The 19804-nt window shown below is 42.6% G+C and overlaps 1 protein-coding gene across 1 annotated transcript; it reads right to left on the minus strand.

The window, feature by feature from the left end:
• Window positions 1-5916: 5916 nt before the first annotated feature.
• LOC111223770 (transmembrane protein 56-B-like) lies at window positions 5917-19147 on the minus strand. The gene is made up of 7 exons (XM_022748035.1): window positions 18893-19147; window positions 15434-15586; window positions 11800-11889; window positions 8102-8160; window positions 7231-7325; window positions 7055-7128; window positions 5917-6929 (listed from the first exon to the last, which is right to left on the minus strand). The coding sequence occupies exons 2-7, from the start codon at window positions 15577-15579 to the stop codon at window positions 6581-6583; spliced, it is 813 nt and encodes a 270-aa protein (XP_022603756.1). The 5' UTR covers window positions 15580-15586; window positions 18893-19147; the 3' UTR covers window positions 5917-6580.
• Between the last annotated feature and the right edge of the window lie 657 nt (window positions 19148-19804).

Consider the following 19804-nt stretch of genomic DNA (forward strand, 5'->3'; position numbering starts at 1 on the left):
GTTGTATTTTAAAATCTTGTTATGTTATCCATTGTGTAAAGTCTTCATCTTAAAAGTAACTAGTATCTAAAGCTGTCACATAAATGTAGTGGAATAAAAAGCGCAATATTTCCCTCTGAAATGTCGTGGAGCGGAAGATAAAGCAGAATAAAATCGAAGTACAACAAGATTAAATGACTTTATTACATAACTTACTCAACTTCTTCCGGTATTTCAACTGCCACTTCAACTACTTTCAGTATTTCAAACCGTGACAAACGTCCAGTCTGTGAATTTTTCAGCAGCGAGCACACGTCCGTTTTCTTGACCTTTTGTAATCAGACTTATCCGAAGACTCGTCCCTCGTCCATGTTCCACCTGAGGGGCGGTGACGCAGCACGAAATGGACCGTCCATCCCTTTCAGTTGTTTTCACACTCCTTAAATCTTGGCCCGTACTCTCAGGCTGGGACGGGCTCATGACATCTCCGGCTGAGCTAGGTGGTGACGCTTAAGGTGCTGCTTGTTAACAAGCTGGTTGAAAACTTATTTTGATCACCTCTGGAAAAGGGTTTGAGCACCTTGTAAAATCGGCTCCGTTCACAGAGTCTCCAAAAGTCTGGAATGTAGATTTTTTTTGATTTTTTTTAATGTGTTTTTGTTTCCCCAAGTCTGGGAAAGGTCTTCACCAAATTCCTCCTGAAATAGGCATATCCCTATAATCTATTTATTTTTACATAATTATAACTTGCTCAGAGTCGTGGCCGGCTGGTGCTGCTCACGAGGAACAAAGTCGAAACACAGATAGTGGTCCTTGTATGTGACATTTATAGACATTAATTCTTAAAAATGTCTTATAAACAAAGCTGACAGGAGGTAAACACACTAGAGAGGCTGTGGCCCTGTTGCAGATTCAGCAATGAAAGCAGCACAAACACAGAAGCGTACTGCACATGCTTCTTTGTGCTGGTAATGTGATAGAAATTGTGTTGAATCCAGCGATGACAGACGGTGTATTTTCCTAACACGCAGGTGTGTTTCTCTGTTTACATGACGCGCAGGTGATGATTTTTCACCCTGTGCGTGAGTGAAGTCCACGCCGTGAGTGTGTGCTGTAGTAGCAAGAGGAAATTTTCATTGAGTCTCTGTTACGTGACCATGTTTGGTAAAGCTCCTCAAGCGCAGTCTCTGACCAAGCCCCTTGACCGATTGGTACACACACACACACACACACACACACACACACACACACACACACCCACCCCCGCACACACAGAGGAGATGGTTCCAATCACAGACCTACTGTGGCTCAGACCCCGCCGCCCCCTCCTTCAAATCTTTCACTTTCCATGCTCCTTCATATCTGCCTTTCATCCCCTATTTCAGCCAAAGTCTTGGCTTCACCTTTTCATCTCATTTTGAATGTCTCAGTCTGTTCTTCACTCTTCCTTTTTTGTTGAATATCTCCAACACTTTCCCTTCTTTCTTTCTTTCGCTCTCTCTCTCTCTCTCTCTCTCTCACACACACACACACACACGCACAATTTAAAAAGAAAAGAGTAATGGTGCCAACTACCAGTAGCTGGTCTTATTGTGCTTGGGTACGCAGCAGGCGGATGACTGGACCAGTTCAGTATGCCGCTGTCTGGATGCATTACACTGAACACAACAGGTCATTCTCATGCTGACATCACTGCTCAGTAGCCAGTGAATTAGTACATTAAAAAGGAAACTTGGTTTGGTCTAATTAAGAAGAAAAAAAGTTTCACCAAACATTTTCTCGTCTTCAGCTTTATTGAAGAACAACACTTTCAAGTAAGTCTCAGCTTTCAGCTCTACAATTACATGATCATTAGTAGTGGTCATTGTAGACGACAACAATCCGAGTCACAAGGTAATGCTCAGACGAGGACCCCTAAGGCCAGTGTGTAGTGTAGGCTGCTTCACATTAAAATCTCCAGAGAAAAACAAAACAGATCATAACAACAAATTGCATTGCATTAAGAGACAAAACAAAAGGAGACGGAAAGGGGAAGGAACATAAAGCCACACTGGCAAGTCATTCAAAGGGAAAAAAAAACAAAACAAAACTGGCAAGTCATTTGATTGAAAAGGTTTCCAGTCATTTTTAACAATTACACAAATTCTGTCATCTTTGTAATACTGAGATTCAACCAATTCTCTATCATTGTACACCTACGATCGAACTTGAAAATAAAGATTTAAGAGGAACAAAAATGGGACAAATAGTTGTGGAAGTACCATGTGTAACCTTGAGAAGACCAGCACAATATACTGTTTATGTACCAATTTTAATGCAGCTTTGCTCCTAATGTTCCCAAAAGATCAACTCGATCTGGGATCAGCACATTGAGATGATTCGTATGTACCTTTCTGATATATATATATTTATTATATAATATAATGAATGTTGGCCTCCCCAAAGAAACAAAGGCAATTGGGTTGTTCTCACCCGATACATTACTCAGTACAGAATACAGATCATGGCCTTACAATAGCAGCTTTATCAAATTCATCAACCATTAATTCATTCTGTTGATTTTCCAAACAGCCCCAGGGTGTTGAGATACAGCACAAATATCGGGTCTTGAAATATATTCTGTAGAAAATCCTGAAAGTACAAAAACTCAGTTCAACAGTTTGTCTAAACTATAAGTCTAAACTCAAAGACATCCAAGAAGAAGCACACGACGCCGCTACAAGAAGTGTGTCAGCATCACTGCTCAGCCAGTCCCAGTAAAATCTCCTCCGACTGTAGTCATATTCTTTTTTTTAGTTTCTTGACTGAACAATATTACAGTTTTAACTCTACAGCTATTCACAGTTTTGAAGGCCGGAGAAATGAGATGTTAGCCTTCCCATCACCTACCTGTATATCTTAAAGAGCTTATGACAAAAATATAGTTCGATTTCCACTGCGAGCTCGTCTTAATGCCGCTAAATGACCCATCACAACATTCACCGAGACTTAGCCCTGTGTTCAGGGGAGCACAAAATAATCAACACAAAACACGCTCCCCGAGAGGGATCAGCTTTGGATTATAATACTTGGCCGGATTAATCGTTGTGCAGGCAGATTATAAAAATATATACATAGAGTATACGTATGGGACAGAGGGGAGATAATCGCTGGATATTACATTAGAAAGATCATGCTAATCCAAATCTGACTGCATCACATCCACCGTTTGTGTAAAGGCACGAGTTACTGCAGCCCCTCCTCTGTGGTGACAGACAGAAATACAGGAGATCACTGAGTTATTGCTCCACAGGGAGTGTGCTTTATAGTTCCACAGTGACAACAGTGAAAACACCACCAGACATTCTCAGACTATTATAACTATCGATGTAACTACAGATACCAGGACTTAAAGGGGAACTCCACCGATTTTACACATCAAAGTTTGTTCACAGGTGTTGGGGTGGACTATAGGTGCACTATATATATATATGTATATATATTGTAAAGCCTTTTGTGGCTCCAAAAAGGAGCTGTGCAAAGTTTGATAAATTGCCTCAAGTGATGTCACTTGAGTCGGCGTCAGTTGTGGCTGAAAAACTGGAAGTTTGAAAATGGAAAAACATCTGGGGGTGGTTGAGTTGGAAAGAAATGAGTTCCGCTCCTCCTCTCTGCTTGAGGCTAAAGGCTTGCGACTACGTTAGCCGCTGCTAGCATAACACACCCAAATCTGCAACAGTGGTGGACGTGTTGCATTGTTGGTGGCTGCGTTGCACTCTGGAAAATGTAGGCACTGGGTTTTGAAAAGGAAGATAAATGTGTGGAATAAAAACAAAAAAAAAGACCATAGGTTTCAATTTGTGCCAGAGGGTGACAACTATCAGTCGCTATTATGCTTAGCTGAGGTGGAAAAGTTGGTGCATTGATAATATAAAAATGCTACAGAGTGCCATGACTTACATGAAGCGTGTGACTGCAACATCACTCGAGCTTCTGCTTCATTGAGACTAAATATCGTGTCACATGAAACGGTCAGACGTGCGTGAAGCAGAGGAGAGGAGACTGTGACCTTCGTCAAATTAGTACATGTGAAAAAGAAACAAACAGAAAATGCCACATTTCCATCACGTTTTCTGAATTGTTTTCCTGTTGTTTGACGTTTTTAAATCATGTCATCTTGTTGCGTCCTCTTCTTCTGCAGTGATTTAATGGCCTGACTGTAGAATTAGATTTTTTTTTTTTTTTAAATTTGGTTGAAATTTGCTCTACATATGGATGGAGTCCTGGCTATGATCTCTTGTTCTACTGCATCGATTTTTATCCTTGAAACAAACAAAAAAAACCCAACAACAACTGTTGTTGACATCGACATGCGATATCATAGGAGTGCAATGCTAAATCGGTGGTTTTTAAGCAAAGAGGAAACAAATGAAAATGTAAGTGGAGTACAAACTTACAATTTGTAGATTGAATTTCCAATGATCCACTTCTAGTGTGTTTGTGTGGCTAAAGTCAAATCTGAAACATCCTCTTGTGTTTCTGTCTGTCGTGATATCAGCTGTGTAGTTATTAGCGTCTGCTAACAGAGGACTGTACAACGAGAAGAATAAATGAATTTGTAAAAAAAAAAAAAAAAAAAAAAAAAATCAAGTAATGCCGCCTGTTACACACAGAATGTGGTAAGGATTAGTGAATTAGATGGACAGTATGCAAAAAGGTACCTGCACACTTACTGTATGTGTCTATACTGTTGAGACATGCAGGGAGAGGAGAAAGGAATCAAAAACACATGCATTCAGTTCAGTATGCTCCGAGAGGAGGAAACATTAACTGTTTTGGAAGACAAACCCTTTTCAGCATTAGATTAATGCAATTAATATTTAGATGTTATTCATCTATCTTAACTATTCACTAAGGCATCACAGAAATATGTCAATCTTACCATGCTTTATAGTGAGGATCTATAGTTTACGCAAAAAAAAAAAAAAAAAAAAAAACCCAAACAAACAAACATGCAGATTGCCACACTGCGTCCAACAGCATATTGTTGTCACAGATTAGTACAGCCAAATAAGTTTGATCATTAATAGAGAGAATTTTGAAAAATGTTATGTTGCTAACATTCAGCAGAAGGAAGAGCACCATGTCGGTGTTTTAGAGGGACACCAGATACAGTGTACGGTTTGCAATGCTATGCTTTACTATGCATGTGCAAACTCGTGTATGAACCCCTCCTCCATTAGGTTCTCAAGTCACTGAGAACAGAGGAGATAAGTGGAAGTTGGCCTATCCAAGCCTCCCGGGGGTTGTTTCTCTAACAAAAAGGTTCACCGACTGGACAGTCGAGAGGGAAAGGTGATGCCGCGGCGTTTCCTGGGATAAGCTCTGAAGACAGTTAGCAGAGAGGGAGAAGCCCCTCTGAACCAGTGATATCACAAAAGGTAACATTTAAAAAAAAAAAAAAAAAAAAAAAAAAAAAAGGCTACGTACAGTACAGTACAAAGAAAAACAAAAATGTTGATTAACTCATGAGGAAGGGACTGACGAAGTCTCTGTAAGGCAGGGGGAGAGGTAGAACCAAATCAAATGTTCGAGCTGGATAGAGGAGCTCTATCCAGTGAGGCAGAGGGTTGCAACAGATGTAATGTGAGTTAGACATGTTACTGTGACTGCTAGGGACTTGAGGCTGTGTAAAATAATAAAAGGGAACACAGCACAGTGATGCCAACACGATGAATACTGAAAAGGCAAAAATCCTCCTGTGAAAAGCTAAGGGTGTTAGAGAGTTTGTCTTTCTCTCTCCTGCATGCATATTCTCAGGGTTTTTTTTTTTTTTTTTTAAATATAATCCAAATTATAAGGAGGTTGGAGGGGCATGGCTGGTGATATAGGCAGGCGCCACTTGTTATAAGGAGGCCACAGCAGGTGATACTGTAGAAGAGGCATTATGGTGTTTTTCTGTCTCTTTTTGAGAGGTCTGATGAGTAGTAAGACAAGAGCCCTATAGATTCACAATCACTGTATGGGTCTGATGGGAGAGCTCTTCACTCTGCAGGCCTCGTCTCTTCGAGTATGGACGGAGTATGAACAACAGAAGAGGCCTCCAGTCGTTGAGATGGTTGTCGTGTGAAGGGGCGAAGCTTTGTTAAACTTTGTGATCTTATTCCTCCAATATTATTGCTTTCCTGTCTTTCACAGGCACTTCAGAGGATTGGGCTTTGGCTGAAGTTGAGCGTGAGGGGAGATGAGAGGGATGATGGTAGTGATGAAAGAGGCGAGTGACAGACGGAGTTAAAAGTGTGCTTGTGAGCTCTATCTTGTCGTCTGCGACCAAAAGCTGTCACCCAGCAGGATACTAATCTGTCAGCGAAAACACTGAGGCTGCAAAGGCTGGTGCTTGAGTGAGACAAGTCTCCTCGTCCTGTGTCGGGGTCACCTGAGGACTCTTAGCCCGGTCCACTAGCCGACTACAATGAGATAAAGGGCTAACTCTGGGGATTCAAGGGCGGGGGTGGGAAGGACGCTGAGGCTATAGCCAAAGGGAGAGGCTGTGAGGTTCCTGGGTGTCCAGCCTCTCTCCCTGCTTATGTCTGTGTCTACACATCCTTGACTCTACATCTCTTTAGTCTGTGTGGTTGTTGACATACTTCCTGTCTGAGGAAGACGATGCCTCTGCTCCTTCCTTAACTTTCCTTCCTCCTCTCCCTGTCAGGACTTTGTAGCAGCCACGGGCGATCTTGTACATCCAGACAGTGTTCAAGATATCCAGGGCGATGCAGGAGGTGATCCAGGCCACCTGGGCGCCCAAACCCAGCCGCTCAAAGTCTGGGGTGCCGAAGGTGGCGAATACACTGGCCCAGTAAGATGGCATGACGGCAATTCGCACAAGGAAGAACACCACCGCCATGGCAACACCGTTTGACACCACCATCCGGTGTGAGCGGGGGTATTTCAATACCTCAAAGAACCACCTGGAGGGAAAAGATGATTGAGAAAAATGTCAGGGTGAAACACGTCAGCCCAATGTTAAATAAAGGAAATGAATCCCGGGACGTGTTGACAAATAGTGGATTATTCACGAGCAGGGCTGACTCACCTTTGGTTCACAAACGGCGTGGATAACTCTGAAATGAGACGAAAGTTGGCAAAGTAGGGAAGCACACCACGAGTCTGCAGTGACCAAACACACACAAACAAAGCACAACACATGAACAACTCACGGTTAGATTACCATTTCAGTTCCTACACTCTGGGTCTAGAGGAGTGACTCACCAGCACGTATCCATATGCATAGAGCGCCGCCAAGTGGTGACAGACAAAAAAGCTGTCCCCCATTGTGCTCCAGTTACAAGCTAGCAGCACGAGGTCTGGAGAGCAGAGAGGAGAGGTTTATCACACAGCTGGCAAAGAGAAATGTCTGTTTGACTAGGTGGAGTATCATGTACATAACTGCCTTTTAAAGGCAAAGACCAACAACTGCACCGGTGCCGACTCCCAGAACAAGACGGGTTAAATTTTTTATAATTGTGTTGTTTTATTTGAGACAATGTAAAAAGACATTTAAAGCTGAAGAATGTCAAATTAAATCTAAATTGTGGTCATAACCCTGAGTTTCTAAAACCGTCTGAGTTAAGTGTAGAGGGGTAGATAATGAAAAGGACTTTCTGACTCATATTGTTTCCTTTGACATATTAAACAATGTCTTTTCTTTGATCAGTGCATCTGCTAATTCACCTATCTTAGATTGCTCAACCTCTGTTATCCACGACAACGGATTAAATCCAAAATGACAAGCACTGCATTGGTGGTAATAATCACGTTACTTCATGCAGCAGCAAATGCACCAGAAGCAGAACATTTGTAGAAGACTAAAGATATTTATGGATAAAAAATATCATAAAACTGCCAATAGACCCTGGATGAAAAACACTTTCTCCTACAGTTTCATTTGAGGGAGTGAATACAGTTTTTTATTAATGCACCTGTAAACTGGTTACTGATTTAATCTAAAATGAGCAGCTTTGCCTTTGTGTTTGTAACTATAATCAAATTACTTCAGAATCAAAGTCATTTTCCTTTGTGTGTTTAAAACATATTAAAAAAAAGACAAAGACTGACGGAAGCAAAAACAAAAGCAGCTCACCGTAAAGAAGGTAACCACAGGTTATGGCTACATTGAGTTTGACAAGACTTGGGTCACCCCTGTGGAACAAAGAACAGAGTGTAAAGGTAGTTTCCACACGGCTGTAACTCTACCACCCTGAAGGTAAACAAGCCAGGAAGGGGAAGCTGCTAAATATTGTGGGAAAACTCAAACTATGTGCTCTTCTGATCAATAATCTACTTCTGCAATGATGCAAAACTAATTAGCGTAACGACGTTAACACACTCATCATGAATTGCGTAAAAAGGTCACTCAAGGTTGATTGGCTAACACTGATGAGCTTGCTGTGATACCCTTGTACATGGTTAGGTGTTGATTAAAAAGAATGGCGTGCTGACGAGGCTGGAGTCAGTCGAGTTGTGAATCTGTAACATGACAAACGGCAGCGAATACTGACGTCATCGACTCTTTGTTTCCCTCCTTCGACAAATCGTCTGAATAAACAGTAGCTGGCTGCAGCCCACAGACCAATGACCTGTTCTGGTGACCGTCTGGTGTCTTTGCAAATAACATCTGTTCAAAATAACAATGAAGACGTCTCTGCTTCAATAGACACCTGATCCTGGTATCAGTCACGAGTATCATATAGCAAATGACTGGCTGACCGCGTCTGTAACAGAACCCCACAACACACATACAGTACAAACAGACAGACACACACACACACACACACACACACAGCTACTGTACAATGGTTCACCTTATGCACTAGATGACCCCCCCCTCCCCCCCAGTTCACCACTGTCAAAATTTATCCTGCAAATTTCACCTGAGATTGTTCATTATCACATTATCTGCATTAAGCAAAAAGCACTTTGACTGAATACATGAGGAATATGAATCATATGCTTATTGTATTTTTGTGCATATGTGGCACAAATTTGTTTATGTCACTTAAAAATAAAATAAAAAACTTGCAACTTTCCTCAGACACAACAATCAGGAACACTGTTAATGAAGCATTGTGTTTCTCTCTCTGATTATTTATCTAATCTAATGTCTGCTCCCCCTGTTAACTGATCAGTCGTATCACTTTACCACTGCACTTAAGACAGAAATGCAGCGAGCGGCACGTGGAGCCTTGGATCAGACCCAACCTAAGTGACAGTGTGATAGTCAGAGAGTCGCAGAGTCGCAGAGTCCAAAATCTTCTTGGATAATCACATCAGTGTGATCCAGCTTCAGTTAATTAAATGTAAAGCAAACCCAAACTCCTCTCTGCATGTGCAGTTAACGGACTGGTATTTTTGGCCGAGAAAATTACCTGCAGCTTTCTCCACAGTAAACTTTTCTAATTGTGCTGGAGTCATGTCAGTCGAGAAGCACTTGTAGGAACATTAAATACTTTCCTTTCAGGTGCAAACACAAGTCTTGTGTGGTCCACACCTGTTTGTCTTCATACAAGTCTGCTTTTCGTCACAGCAGGAAAAACACAGGATTAAAATGTCTTAATCTGAATGAAAGAGTTTAAATAAACTGCCAAAATTTACTATGATAAAAATATAAAAGTAAAAATGTTACATAAAGTTAATATTCAGTTAATTGAATCAGTTTCATGAGCATCACGACTTCCCACTTTACTGAGAGGGACAACACTTTTGTTTTTCTATTTAATTTGACACGACAACTTTCAGTATTGTCATATTCCAACATCTTTATCTTAGTCTTTATGCAAGTGGAACGTCCTTATGTTGCACATGAAAGTGTAACATCACTTGTAATAATGTATTTGTCTCAGTCATGGACTGCTTTGCTTTAAGGTTCCTTCATACTGTGCGATTTCCGGCTGTGAGACGAAAGTTAACGGTCATGACAGAGATGTGATAAAGTCTTCGGGGGCGGTGAGACGCCGCCGTCGACAGCTGATCCGGAGCTTTGAAGACCAAAGAGCCTCCGGCAAAATGTCACCTTATGTGTTAAATAAAACATTTCCACCAGGTTGACCTCAACTCAACACCACCCTGAAACGTGGTCCCCCATTCACCTCCCACGACCCTGCACATGTTAAGTTCAAGTCTAGATAAGCCAATCAAGAAATGCGGCAGGGGCACGGCGGTCAGACACGCTGCTTGTTAACTGAATAGATTATGATAACGGCCGAGGCGGCTCTGCCAGCCAGAGCGGCACACTGAAAGAGCCTGAGCAGCGGCCCAACACAATGCAGGTTTCTAACAGTCTGGCTCTGGCCACTCCAGCCATATTGAGAGCAGCGGGGAGAACAATGCCGCTGTGTGACAGGTCTTAGTGATGCTGTAATACAATCAGATTGACTGGAGAATTAATGCTTGCGCCACTCTGGTGTTGCAACGAGATGAGCTTTAAGGCATTAGGAGACTGCTGGGGATCAGCTAGGTGCTGCTGGGTAAAGTGAGAAATTTAACAAGAGAAGTGAAGAAATAAAGTTAAAGTCGAAACATTACCACAGAGAGAGAGAGAGAGAGAGAGAGAGATAACCGCTAATCAGCTTTTCCTATTAAATTCTGTCCAAAAAAAAAAAAAAAAGTGCATAAAGACAAAGACTACAGACACTAAGCACCTGAACACTCAGCAGATGAAGATTGGTAGCAAGAGGAGGGAGGGAGCCCCTCTTGAACCCCCCCCCCCCTTTTTTTCTCCCCCTTTTCGCCCCATCAGCGATGCAGGCCGGGGCCGACACAGAGACAATAAGAGCGAGGGAGGTGTGCTGCATTGATTCGACAGCCCAAGATGTGCGGTGCTGCTACAATGGAGAGCTAGAGGCTGGAGGAGGCTCATGGAGGGCTATTGGTGGTATTGGTGGTGAGGGAGGGTGGGGGGGGTGGGGGGTCCTCATGAAGAGAGAGGCAGAAGGAGGGGGCAGAAGACTAGGCTGCTGTTGTTTGCTATGAAAAGGAGCCTTGTTGGCTGGATTCTAGTCCGTCTGCTAGAGAGCCAGAGAGGAAGCGAAACAGAGGAAACGGGAAAAGAGAGATAGAAGAAAAAGAGGAAGAGTAAGGAGTGATGAAAGATTAGTGAGACAGGAGAGAAAGACAGAGAGCTGGAGAGATACGTTTTAAAAAAAAAAAAGGGCAGATTAAAACATTGGAAAGGAGAAAGAAATTGGGAAGAGAAATTACCATTTCTCTCTTTTAGGATTCATTGATGCGAATAACAGAGTCAGCAGAAGCAGAGCAGGTGAAACACAGAGACAGAGAGGAGACAGAAAAGACAATAATCAAAGGCTAAATCCACTGAATCTACAGCTCTCTGGAGACTCCACTGACAAGTTAGATCCACTCTCTCTCCTTCCCTCTTTTCATTCTGATGAACAGAACGCCATCGTCATCTCTCCAAAAGGTATTAACTGCCATCCCTGATGATCCTTCACTGCTCCTCTCCTTCCATCTTCATCCCTTCATCTGTTTCCTCTCTCCCTTGTGAGCTAGTTGTCTGAAAAGGCAGCTGTGAGAAGGCAGGTTTCTCCTAAAAGCACCTAAAGCATTCACGCTTCTTCTTTTTTCTTAGCCCGGCAGAATGACGAGGCTCTGCGTGTCAGAGTTTTTGCCTTTTCCATCGAGTAAACAGCATCATTTCTTATTTGTTTACGAGGGTTTATGGGGTGGTATTTATTTCATTTGCATGTCACAGATTCTCTTGTTTCATTATATTACAAAGTTGTTGGATATTTTGCTGATGAATTTTGTTTCTGTTCCTCTTACCAGACGGGGTTGGCGTTGACCGCGTCATCGAACCACAGGATGTACAGACAGAACAAACCCACAATCAGAGCGTGCACAGTCGACACCAACCTGAGGATGGACACAAACGCACAAGATCAGATTAATAAACATGAGGCTAACAGGAGTTTACAGGAAGTGTAAGGAAGTGTAACAAATGGGTAACGGAGTGCATACGTCACTGCTGTCTTGCTTACGTGTCTGTTCATTCTTGTATACAGTATAAAATAAAAATCTAGGTTGTCCCGTGTCCACATGAGTGTGACTTCTCTTTTAATCAGGCCTGATACAGCATAACCGCTGATCTCTGGAGTAGTTATCTGGGCCGCTGAAGAGATACTCCAGAGGTCCAGTGGCTCTTATCTCTCCTCTACCAGAAACACAGTTCCTCCACTGTCACAGTGCAGCCTCTGGGGCACAGTGAACCCTGTCCACAGGCAGCAGCTGCTGGCCTGAGCCCGGGCCAAGACCGGCTCTACAGATGGGCCAGTGTACGAGTGGATGAGTTCACTATTTCTGCTGAATCAAAGTCAAGTGTCTGAGGGTCAAGGTCCATCTCGACAAAAACAAACGTGGGGTTAGTTTTGTCAGGATGTCATGACTTTGCAGCGTTACACAACAACAGTATTCTAGGGAAGCGTGTCTCAGTAGAGCTATGATGCAATTTCAATTCAGATTCAAATGTCATGTGAACATTTTGAATACTTGTCATTCAGCTGTCAAAGAAAATTCCACTGAAGTGTCTGTGTGTATTTTCAGATATAGTAAATGTGATCTCATTTAGCTGCACAGCCTCAACACCCAAAAGACTAAGTAGACACATTCTTTGACTTTGATTCTGTAAAATCCTGTGAGATTCCTCTGACGTCTGTTAAAAATATAAATGATTTAGTTTTGAATGGTAAACTGTTTTCAAACCCTGTAGCACGGTCATGAACATTAGCAGAGTTTCCGTGCAGTGTTTTATGACAAAGGCGATCCACCGAGCCTAAAACAAACAAAACCTCTGCAAACACCAAAAAAAAATTCATACACATAGATCAACTCACATCAAGGAAAAAAAGAATAGAGCCGTAATCTCACACAGGATATGAGATATTTTTAACAAGGTGGCTTCAGTTTTGTTTTGCCAACATCTACTGATCATATAAGATGTGTCAGGGTCTGTGTGGCTTATGGCCTCAGCTAGACATCTAAACCTAGACATCTAAACACATGTTTTTTTTAAACAATCTCAACTACGTATCAATATACAGTATTCTGTGTCACATCTGTTCCTGCGAACACACAAGATCAGATTAATAAGCATGATAGCAGGAAGTGTAACGACTGGTTAATCATTAAAATAGGGAGTGCGCAAGTCTCTGTTGTCTGTTCATGCTTGCATACAATATAAAATTACATCTACGCTGTCCACATGAGTGTGACTTCTTTTCCATCAGGCCTGATACAGCATGACCGCTGATCTCTGGAGTAGTTATCTGGGCCGCTGAAGAGATACTCCAGAGGTCCAGTGGCTCTTATCTCTCCTCTACCAGAAACACAGTTCCTCCACTGTCACAGTGCAGCCTCTGGGGCACAGTGAACCCTGTCCACAGGCAGCAGCTGCTGGCCTGAGCCCGGGCCAAGACCGGCTCTACAGATGGGCCAGTGTACGAGTGGATGAGTCCACTATTTCTGCTGAATCAGAGTCAAGTGTCCAAGAATGGAACAGACATGGAGGACCTTGGCTAAGACAAGTTGGTAAAACCCAGAGTCCAAATCGCTGCAGGCCACGTCATGAATCTATTTATAATCTCAAAAACGAAAGGAGCTGCAGTTTAAAAGAAGAAGACTGACAATAAAGGAAACACACGAGATGAACACGCGACTCTGCTCTTTCTTTGGAAACGCTGTCTCCCTCCCATACTTGCACTTAAGTCTTGGTTACATAAACAGCACACTGACACACTGAGAGCAGGCTGTTATGCAACAGTAGACCACTCTAAAGTGAAGCATCAGTGCCTGGCATTTGACTTGTTTCAGATTCTTCGGTCAATACTCTCTGTGCTTTCAATCATAGACAGACAGGCTGATGTAAACTATGGTTGTATGACTCAAGGATTATCTGTGAGCACAAGAAAAAAGGGGCAAAGGGAAAAAGGGGGAGCGACAAAACAACAGCCAGTAACAGTCAGTGAAAAATGTTATGCAACTACAAATGATTGCCCTCTGAACTTCTACCCCTGAGGTTCCTGTTTGAAACTTAAAACCTCTCTGTTCTCCACCAGCCATTCATATCACAACTGTAGTTGTGTGGAATGAATGATGAGCCGGCCCGAGGTGCATCAGGGTCCATCTCAACAGAGCTGCATCATCAAATGATGCATCATGACTTTGCAACGTTACACAACAACAGTATTCGAGGAAAACATGTCTCAGTAGACCTATGATGCAATTTCACTTCAGATTCAAATGTCATGTGAACATTTGGAATATTTTTCATTCAAGTGTCAAAGAAACCGTAAATACAAAACAACCGAGTGAAACACACAACTTCCCCTGAAGTGTCTGTGTGTATTTTCAGATATATTAAATGTGATTTCTCATTTAGCTGCACAGCCTCAACACCCAAAGGACTAAGTAGGCACATTCTTCGACTTTGACTCCCTAAAATCCTGTGAGATTCTTCCGACATCCGTTAAAAACATAATTGCTTTAGCTCAGAGTGGTACATTGTGTTCAAACCCCGTAACCCCTGTGAATATTAATGAAGTTTCCTACAGTGTTTTATAGCAAAGGCGGGCCACCTCGCCTAAATCAAAGAAGAAAAAATTCAAACACTTTTTTTAAAAAATAAAACTGCAAACTTCAAGGAGAGAAGAATAGAGCCATAATCTCACACAGCATGTGAGACATATTTAATGAAGGTGGCTTCAGTTTTGTTTTGCCAACATCTATTGATCATATTTGATGTGTCAGGGTCTGAGTGGCTTACGGCCTCAGCTAGACATCTTGACATATGTGAGTAACACAGTGTTTTTTTTGTTTTTTTTTAACAATCTCAACTAGGTATCAACATACAGTATTCTGTGTCACATCTGTTCCCACATGACATAAGGTATATGAGATGGGTGGCAGCTCCACATATGGCGAGTTTGAAAATCATGGATTTTAAAAACATATGTCCCGGTTGCTGAATGTCTGTCAAGCATCACAACAAAACTTTTAACGGGGAGAGCTAATATTTTCCCCACTACTTTCTTGTCCAGAATTAGATGAGATCAGGACTGTGTCTGACTCCTTATGTCTATACAGTAAAAATAAAGCTGGAGAAAATGAGGTAAAAAAAGGTGTTAATTAGTGAGATTTAGAAGAGCTGATTGCTGAATTTTGTTATCTTGAGACAGCGGCGGACTAGCAGTTCTCACGGCAAAAAAGCAAGTGTACGTATTCGATTTTTCAGGCTAAGGTTCATTTGATAACGAGGGACCCTATCTTTAGTGTGATACACCCCTCAAATAAAAACATGATAACCTTTCACATGGTACCAAGATCAAACTGCCACAGTGCTGGTCTATTTAAAAAAAAAAAAGGCCTGCTTATAGAGAGGGAGTGGCGACTTCCTGTGACACACCTGGAGTTCCACTCGGTCAGTTTGGTGGGAGGCAGCCGTCCATAACCTGGTGTGAGGGCGTAGGAGAGCCGCGGGCTGGCCACTGAGAAGAGTAGCTGGAAACCCACGAAGCTGCCAGCTACCACGGTCAACTCTCTCGTCTCCATCACTCACCTAAACACAGCAGGGAGGGAGACGGGAAGGGAGGGGTGTGGGCAGAGAGATACAGAGAGGGTGATACACATGGACAGGTTCAGTGGATGACTGTCAGTCATCCTGGGCAGCGCCAGAAGAGAAACTGAGGTGGCGGTGGTGGTGAGAGGGTGAAGCAGCACCCTGTGTGGTTCATCCAGTCCACAAAGAAAGGAAAAGAGACAGAAGGGAAAAAAAAAAATAAGCTGAAGACATGGGCTGTCTGATGCAAGTAACATGAGAGCTTTAGACAGGCAGGGCAGTCCACAGAGGGGGAAGAGAGGATGAAAAGCACAGAAGAGGCACTAGAGTTAAAGGCAACAGAGGGAAAAACACAGAGTGGCAAAGACAGAAAAAAAAAAGTTAGTGGGTTCTGTGAATACAGTACGTAACACAGCGTTTAGATTTGGAATAAAAGGTCTCTATTATTATGCATATTTTGCAAGGGGGATTACAGTGAGTTGTTTAGGACACACCAAAAATCCCTGAGAAGAAAACAAAGGCTGAACGAGGGAAGAAAAGAGGATTGTCAAGATGAAGCAACTGGCTCAGCTCATGAGACAGAGGCTGTGGAAGACTGTGTTACAAGTTTTTAGCTTGTATTTTACTTCATAAATGCACTTTATTATTTCATAATTTATGTTTAAATCGTCGGTGTACTAGAACTTTTTGTTTCCTTATTGCTCACACTTTGATTTATCGAACAGATTTAAGTGTTGTATTAGTAGCATTAGCAAAAAAGAGTTTAAGTGTTGGACCAACACCAACTTAAACTTATGTAAGAAAACACAGACGGAGGATGTAGATGGGCAAGCTACTGGCTGTAAACACATGCAAATACACAGTGTAAAAACTAACTGAAGAGATGTGTTTACACTCATGCGGGTCAACAAACTAGAAGCCTTGTGTCTTCACATCACAGGCAATCAGTAGAGATCACCTTAAACGGCATCAAGTTTGCAAAAGCAGGAAAATCAGTTTGTTCAATTTGTCTTTTTCCAGGCACGGTTAAATGAGGAAAGTGGAGAAATGTAATCTTTGAGTCAATTAAGTTGTTTCCCCCCCCCATTCACTTTAGATTTACGTTACAGCTCGAACTGTAATCTTTTTGGCTTTCCAGAATTGCTTACATTCAGGAACAAAAAATTCAGACTCTGTTTTGAGCCACCGGATGTCTCAGGGTCGGGTCAAATCATCAACAACTCGCTGACTCTTGCCTGGCCTCGATCTCTAGACAGACAAAATAAATGGCAAGTACTGTAGTCCGCGTAATTCATAGTCCTAAACTTGAATGAGGAGTAGAGTTCATGACATGGTTAGCAGCTTGCTAGTGTTCCACGAAAATTATCATCTGGCTTTGTTTGTCAGCTTTCACCTTCTCAAATCACAAAAGCTGGTACAACTGCAATTGCAGCAAAAATTGTCCTCATATCAATATCCAAATAAGAGCCCTTATTAATCCGCAAGAACCTGAGAACACAAAAGGTCACTAAAGTGCATCCTCATCATGACCTCTCATCTGTTCTTGAGCAACATCAGCTATTGCCACACACTGTATCTCTGCTGGTCTGGACTCTGGCCTGAAAAATGCACTCTAATTCTGATTAAACCATAGAAATTATGCAAGCTATCTAAAACCACTTATTCCAGGAGAGCTAATGATTAGGATTGTGCAAGGTAAAGATTACTTCTGACTGGCAGAGACAAAGGTAAGAACCTAATATAATGCTTTATACTAATAATCATATTTTCTGAAGGCATTGTGATTGCGAAGCAACCTATATAGTTGAGCCGCTGGACATCACATGACACTGAAGGCACGTAGCCCACGTTAAGTTCTATTTTTACTCTAAAAATGTCCACTGTTATGCATGCAAACTGTACCATAAAACACAAGGAAACGAAGCACAAGAACAAGCTGTTGAAGAAAACAAAGCACCTCAAGACAAAGTACCAAAAGCAAAACCCATCAATCTTTGCTCAGAGCCACCAGAGGCAATCTTCAAGCACTGCAAAATGGATCAAAATAGATAGGATCCCTGGCAGTCTGGAAATAGACGTTAAGAAGTGCAACTCCTACTCCACTGAGCTTCCCAATGCCCCTATTCTCTAGAAACTGGCAAGTTCAACAGGGGAGCTGAGGCGGCATTTTGTTCTTGGAGGAGCCACACCGCCCTGAGAGCCTCTTATTGTCCCCAGCAGCAGCAGCAGCAGCAGCAGCAGCTATGCACATTCCTGGGTCACGTTGATCATATGCAGCATGTGCCTGAATAATTCATTGGCGTTCTTCACCTGGCAGGCTGGTTCACACTGCCCCATGGGAAGAAGCAGCACACAGAGGCTCCTTCACTGCGGTTGACAGCCCGGACAGGAGAGGTGCTCTGCCGTCCACGTTTGACCTTGTTCCGCTGCACTATCCTGCTGCTGTCAGCAAACCATGACCCCGTGACATATCGACCAAACATAAATAATAGCGGTTCAATTTCCCCTGTTCCTCTGGAAATCTAAACCGGCCCCTGTCTACCGCATTGCTACACCAGACCAATGGGTCTGACTCGCTCTGTGGCAGCCCTGAAGACACAATCCTTGGCCAGCCTGATCTTTACAAATCTCTGCAGGCAGGTTCGATCGCGGCATGAATACTGATAAATAACTGAAGCATATTGCCATTTTAAAGCTGACAGAAATCTTCCCGATTGGCCTACAGACTCTAGCAATAAACAACAATAAACTCTCTCCTCTGTGATTCAGAGCATTGTGCACACAGCACACAGCGACCGGCCTGTGCAAATTCAAAGTAAAGGGTGTATGCAACTAACAGCAACTGAATACCTTTACTTGATAAGTCCAACGAGCTTTGCAGTAGGTACAAATGCATAACAAAACCGTTGCAGACAGTTACTGGTGACTACTGGAGAGCAACGTCTCAGATGCCATTATTATCGGGCCACATTATCACAATACAATGCAGTTTTACCACACAAGACAAGCAGGTGTTGAACGAGTTGTAACAAGGAGCCGAGCCGGCGGCCGAGTCTCAGCCCTATGAATTTTCCTGGAGCAAAGTTGTTGACTAAAACAGTTGAGGAGTGCTACGTATGCTGTTAGTGCTGCAGCCACAGGGAGACAGCAGGAGAGAGCCACAGAGCTGTTGCAGTCAGGAGATTTGTACGGTAAAAAAAACAAAAAACAAAAAAAAAACATCTCAATTGTGTTAAAGATAAAAATAAAAATACACCATACGCATTATGGTTGATGTGGTGGAAGGATTAGGGAGCGCTCTGTTACCTGCTATCCGTCGCATAGGTCTGTGTAGGCGGATAAACCTCCGTTTAGCCACCGTCTTCTCCACTTTCTTACAACTTGACGTTAGCTAGCAAGTCGGCTACACTGATACAGCCCGCTGGCTCTCCCTGTGCGACCCCGGGAAAGAGAGAAGGAAAAGCCGCCTCTGCTACGCGAACAAAGCCGTGTCCGAACAACCATTACAGCCCGGAGGAAGATGGCTCTTCTTTACGGGCTTGTTTCCTCGATACCATGTGTTTTTACTTAACAGCCCGATTGAAAAGTTTTTTCCCCCCGTTTTATTTTAGCGTTGACAGTAAGGACCCGAGTGGTGACGTCGACACGCACCCACCTCCTCGTGCACACGCCCCCACGGCACAGGCTACACCCACGAGGAACAAAGGCCACAGTGCTGTATAATTGATGATAACATGCACCAAGATAGATAGTGGAGACTTAAGGGACTGTATTAATGTCTTTGCATGTTACAAATCACTACTTAACGTTATAACTAATCGTTTTGCTTTAGGTTTTACAATTCTGAATTTAATGTTCCAGCATCCCGGGTTTCCATTCATTTCCAAACAATATCAAAATCTATTACCACTATAAGCCAGCCTTACTACTGTAAGCAAGTGTTTGGTCTGTTTCCTAAGTCTAACGCATTGGCTGGTAACCATTGGCTGCCTGGTGAAGGTTGATAAATACGAATTCTGAAACTGTACCAAACACCTTCAAAACTATTTTGAAAAAGTAGAGCTGAAAGATTAGTCAATTAATCAATAAGTCAATTGGCAGAAAATTATTACTATTTACTATTTTACTATTTTGATGATGAGTCATTCTCCAAGCACAAATGTCAAACATTCTCTCCTATCATCTTCTCTTACGAGAGGATTTGGTGCTATTCTCTGT

The sequence above is a fragment of the Seriola dumerili genome, unplaced genomic scaffold (genome assembly GCF_002260705.1).
Source record: "Seriola dumerili isolate Sdu_G_001 unplaced genomic scaffold, Sdu_1.0 BDQW01000113.1, whole genome shotgun sequence".
Taxonomy (NCBI): domain Eukaryota; kingdom Metazoa; phylum Chordata; class Actinopteri; order Carangiformes; family Carangidae; genus Seriola; species Seriola dumerili.

What these genes read in the sequence shown, in the direction of transcription:
- LOC111223770 (XM_022748035.1), bottom strand. Translation starts at nt 15,579, where the DNA reads ATGGAGACGAGAGAGTTGACCGTGGTAGCTGGCAGCTTCGTGGGTTTC. An exon ending in CTGACCGAGTGGAACTCCAG is followed by an intron (nt 11,890 to 15,433) that starts GTGTGTCACAGG and finishes GTCCATCCTCAG; the next exon opens with GTTGGTGTCGACTGTGCACG. An exon ending in ATGCATATGGATACGTGCTG is followed by an intron (nt 7,129 to 7,230) that starts GTGAGTCACTCC and finishes TGGTCACTGCAG; the next exon opens with ACTCGTGGTGTGCTTCCCTA.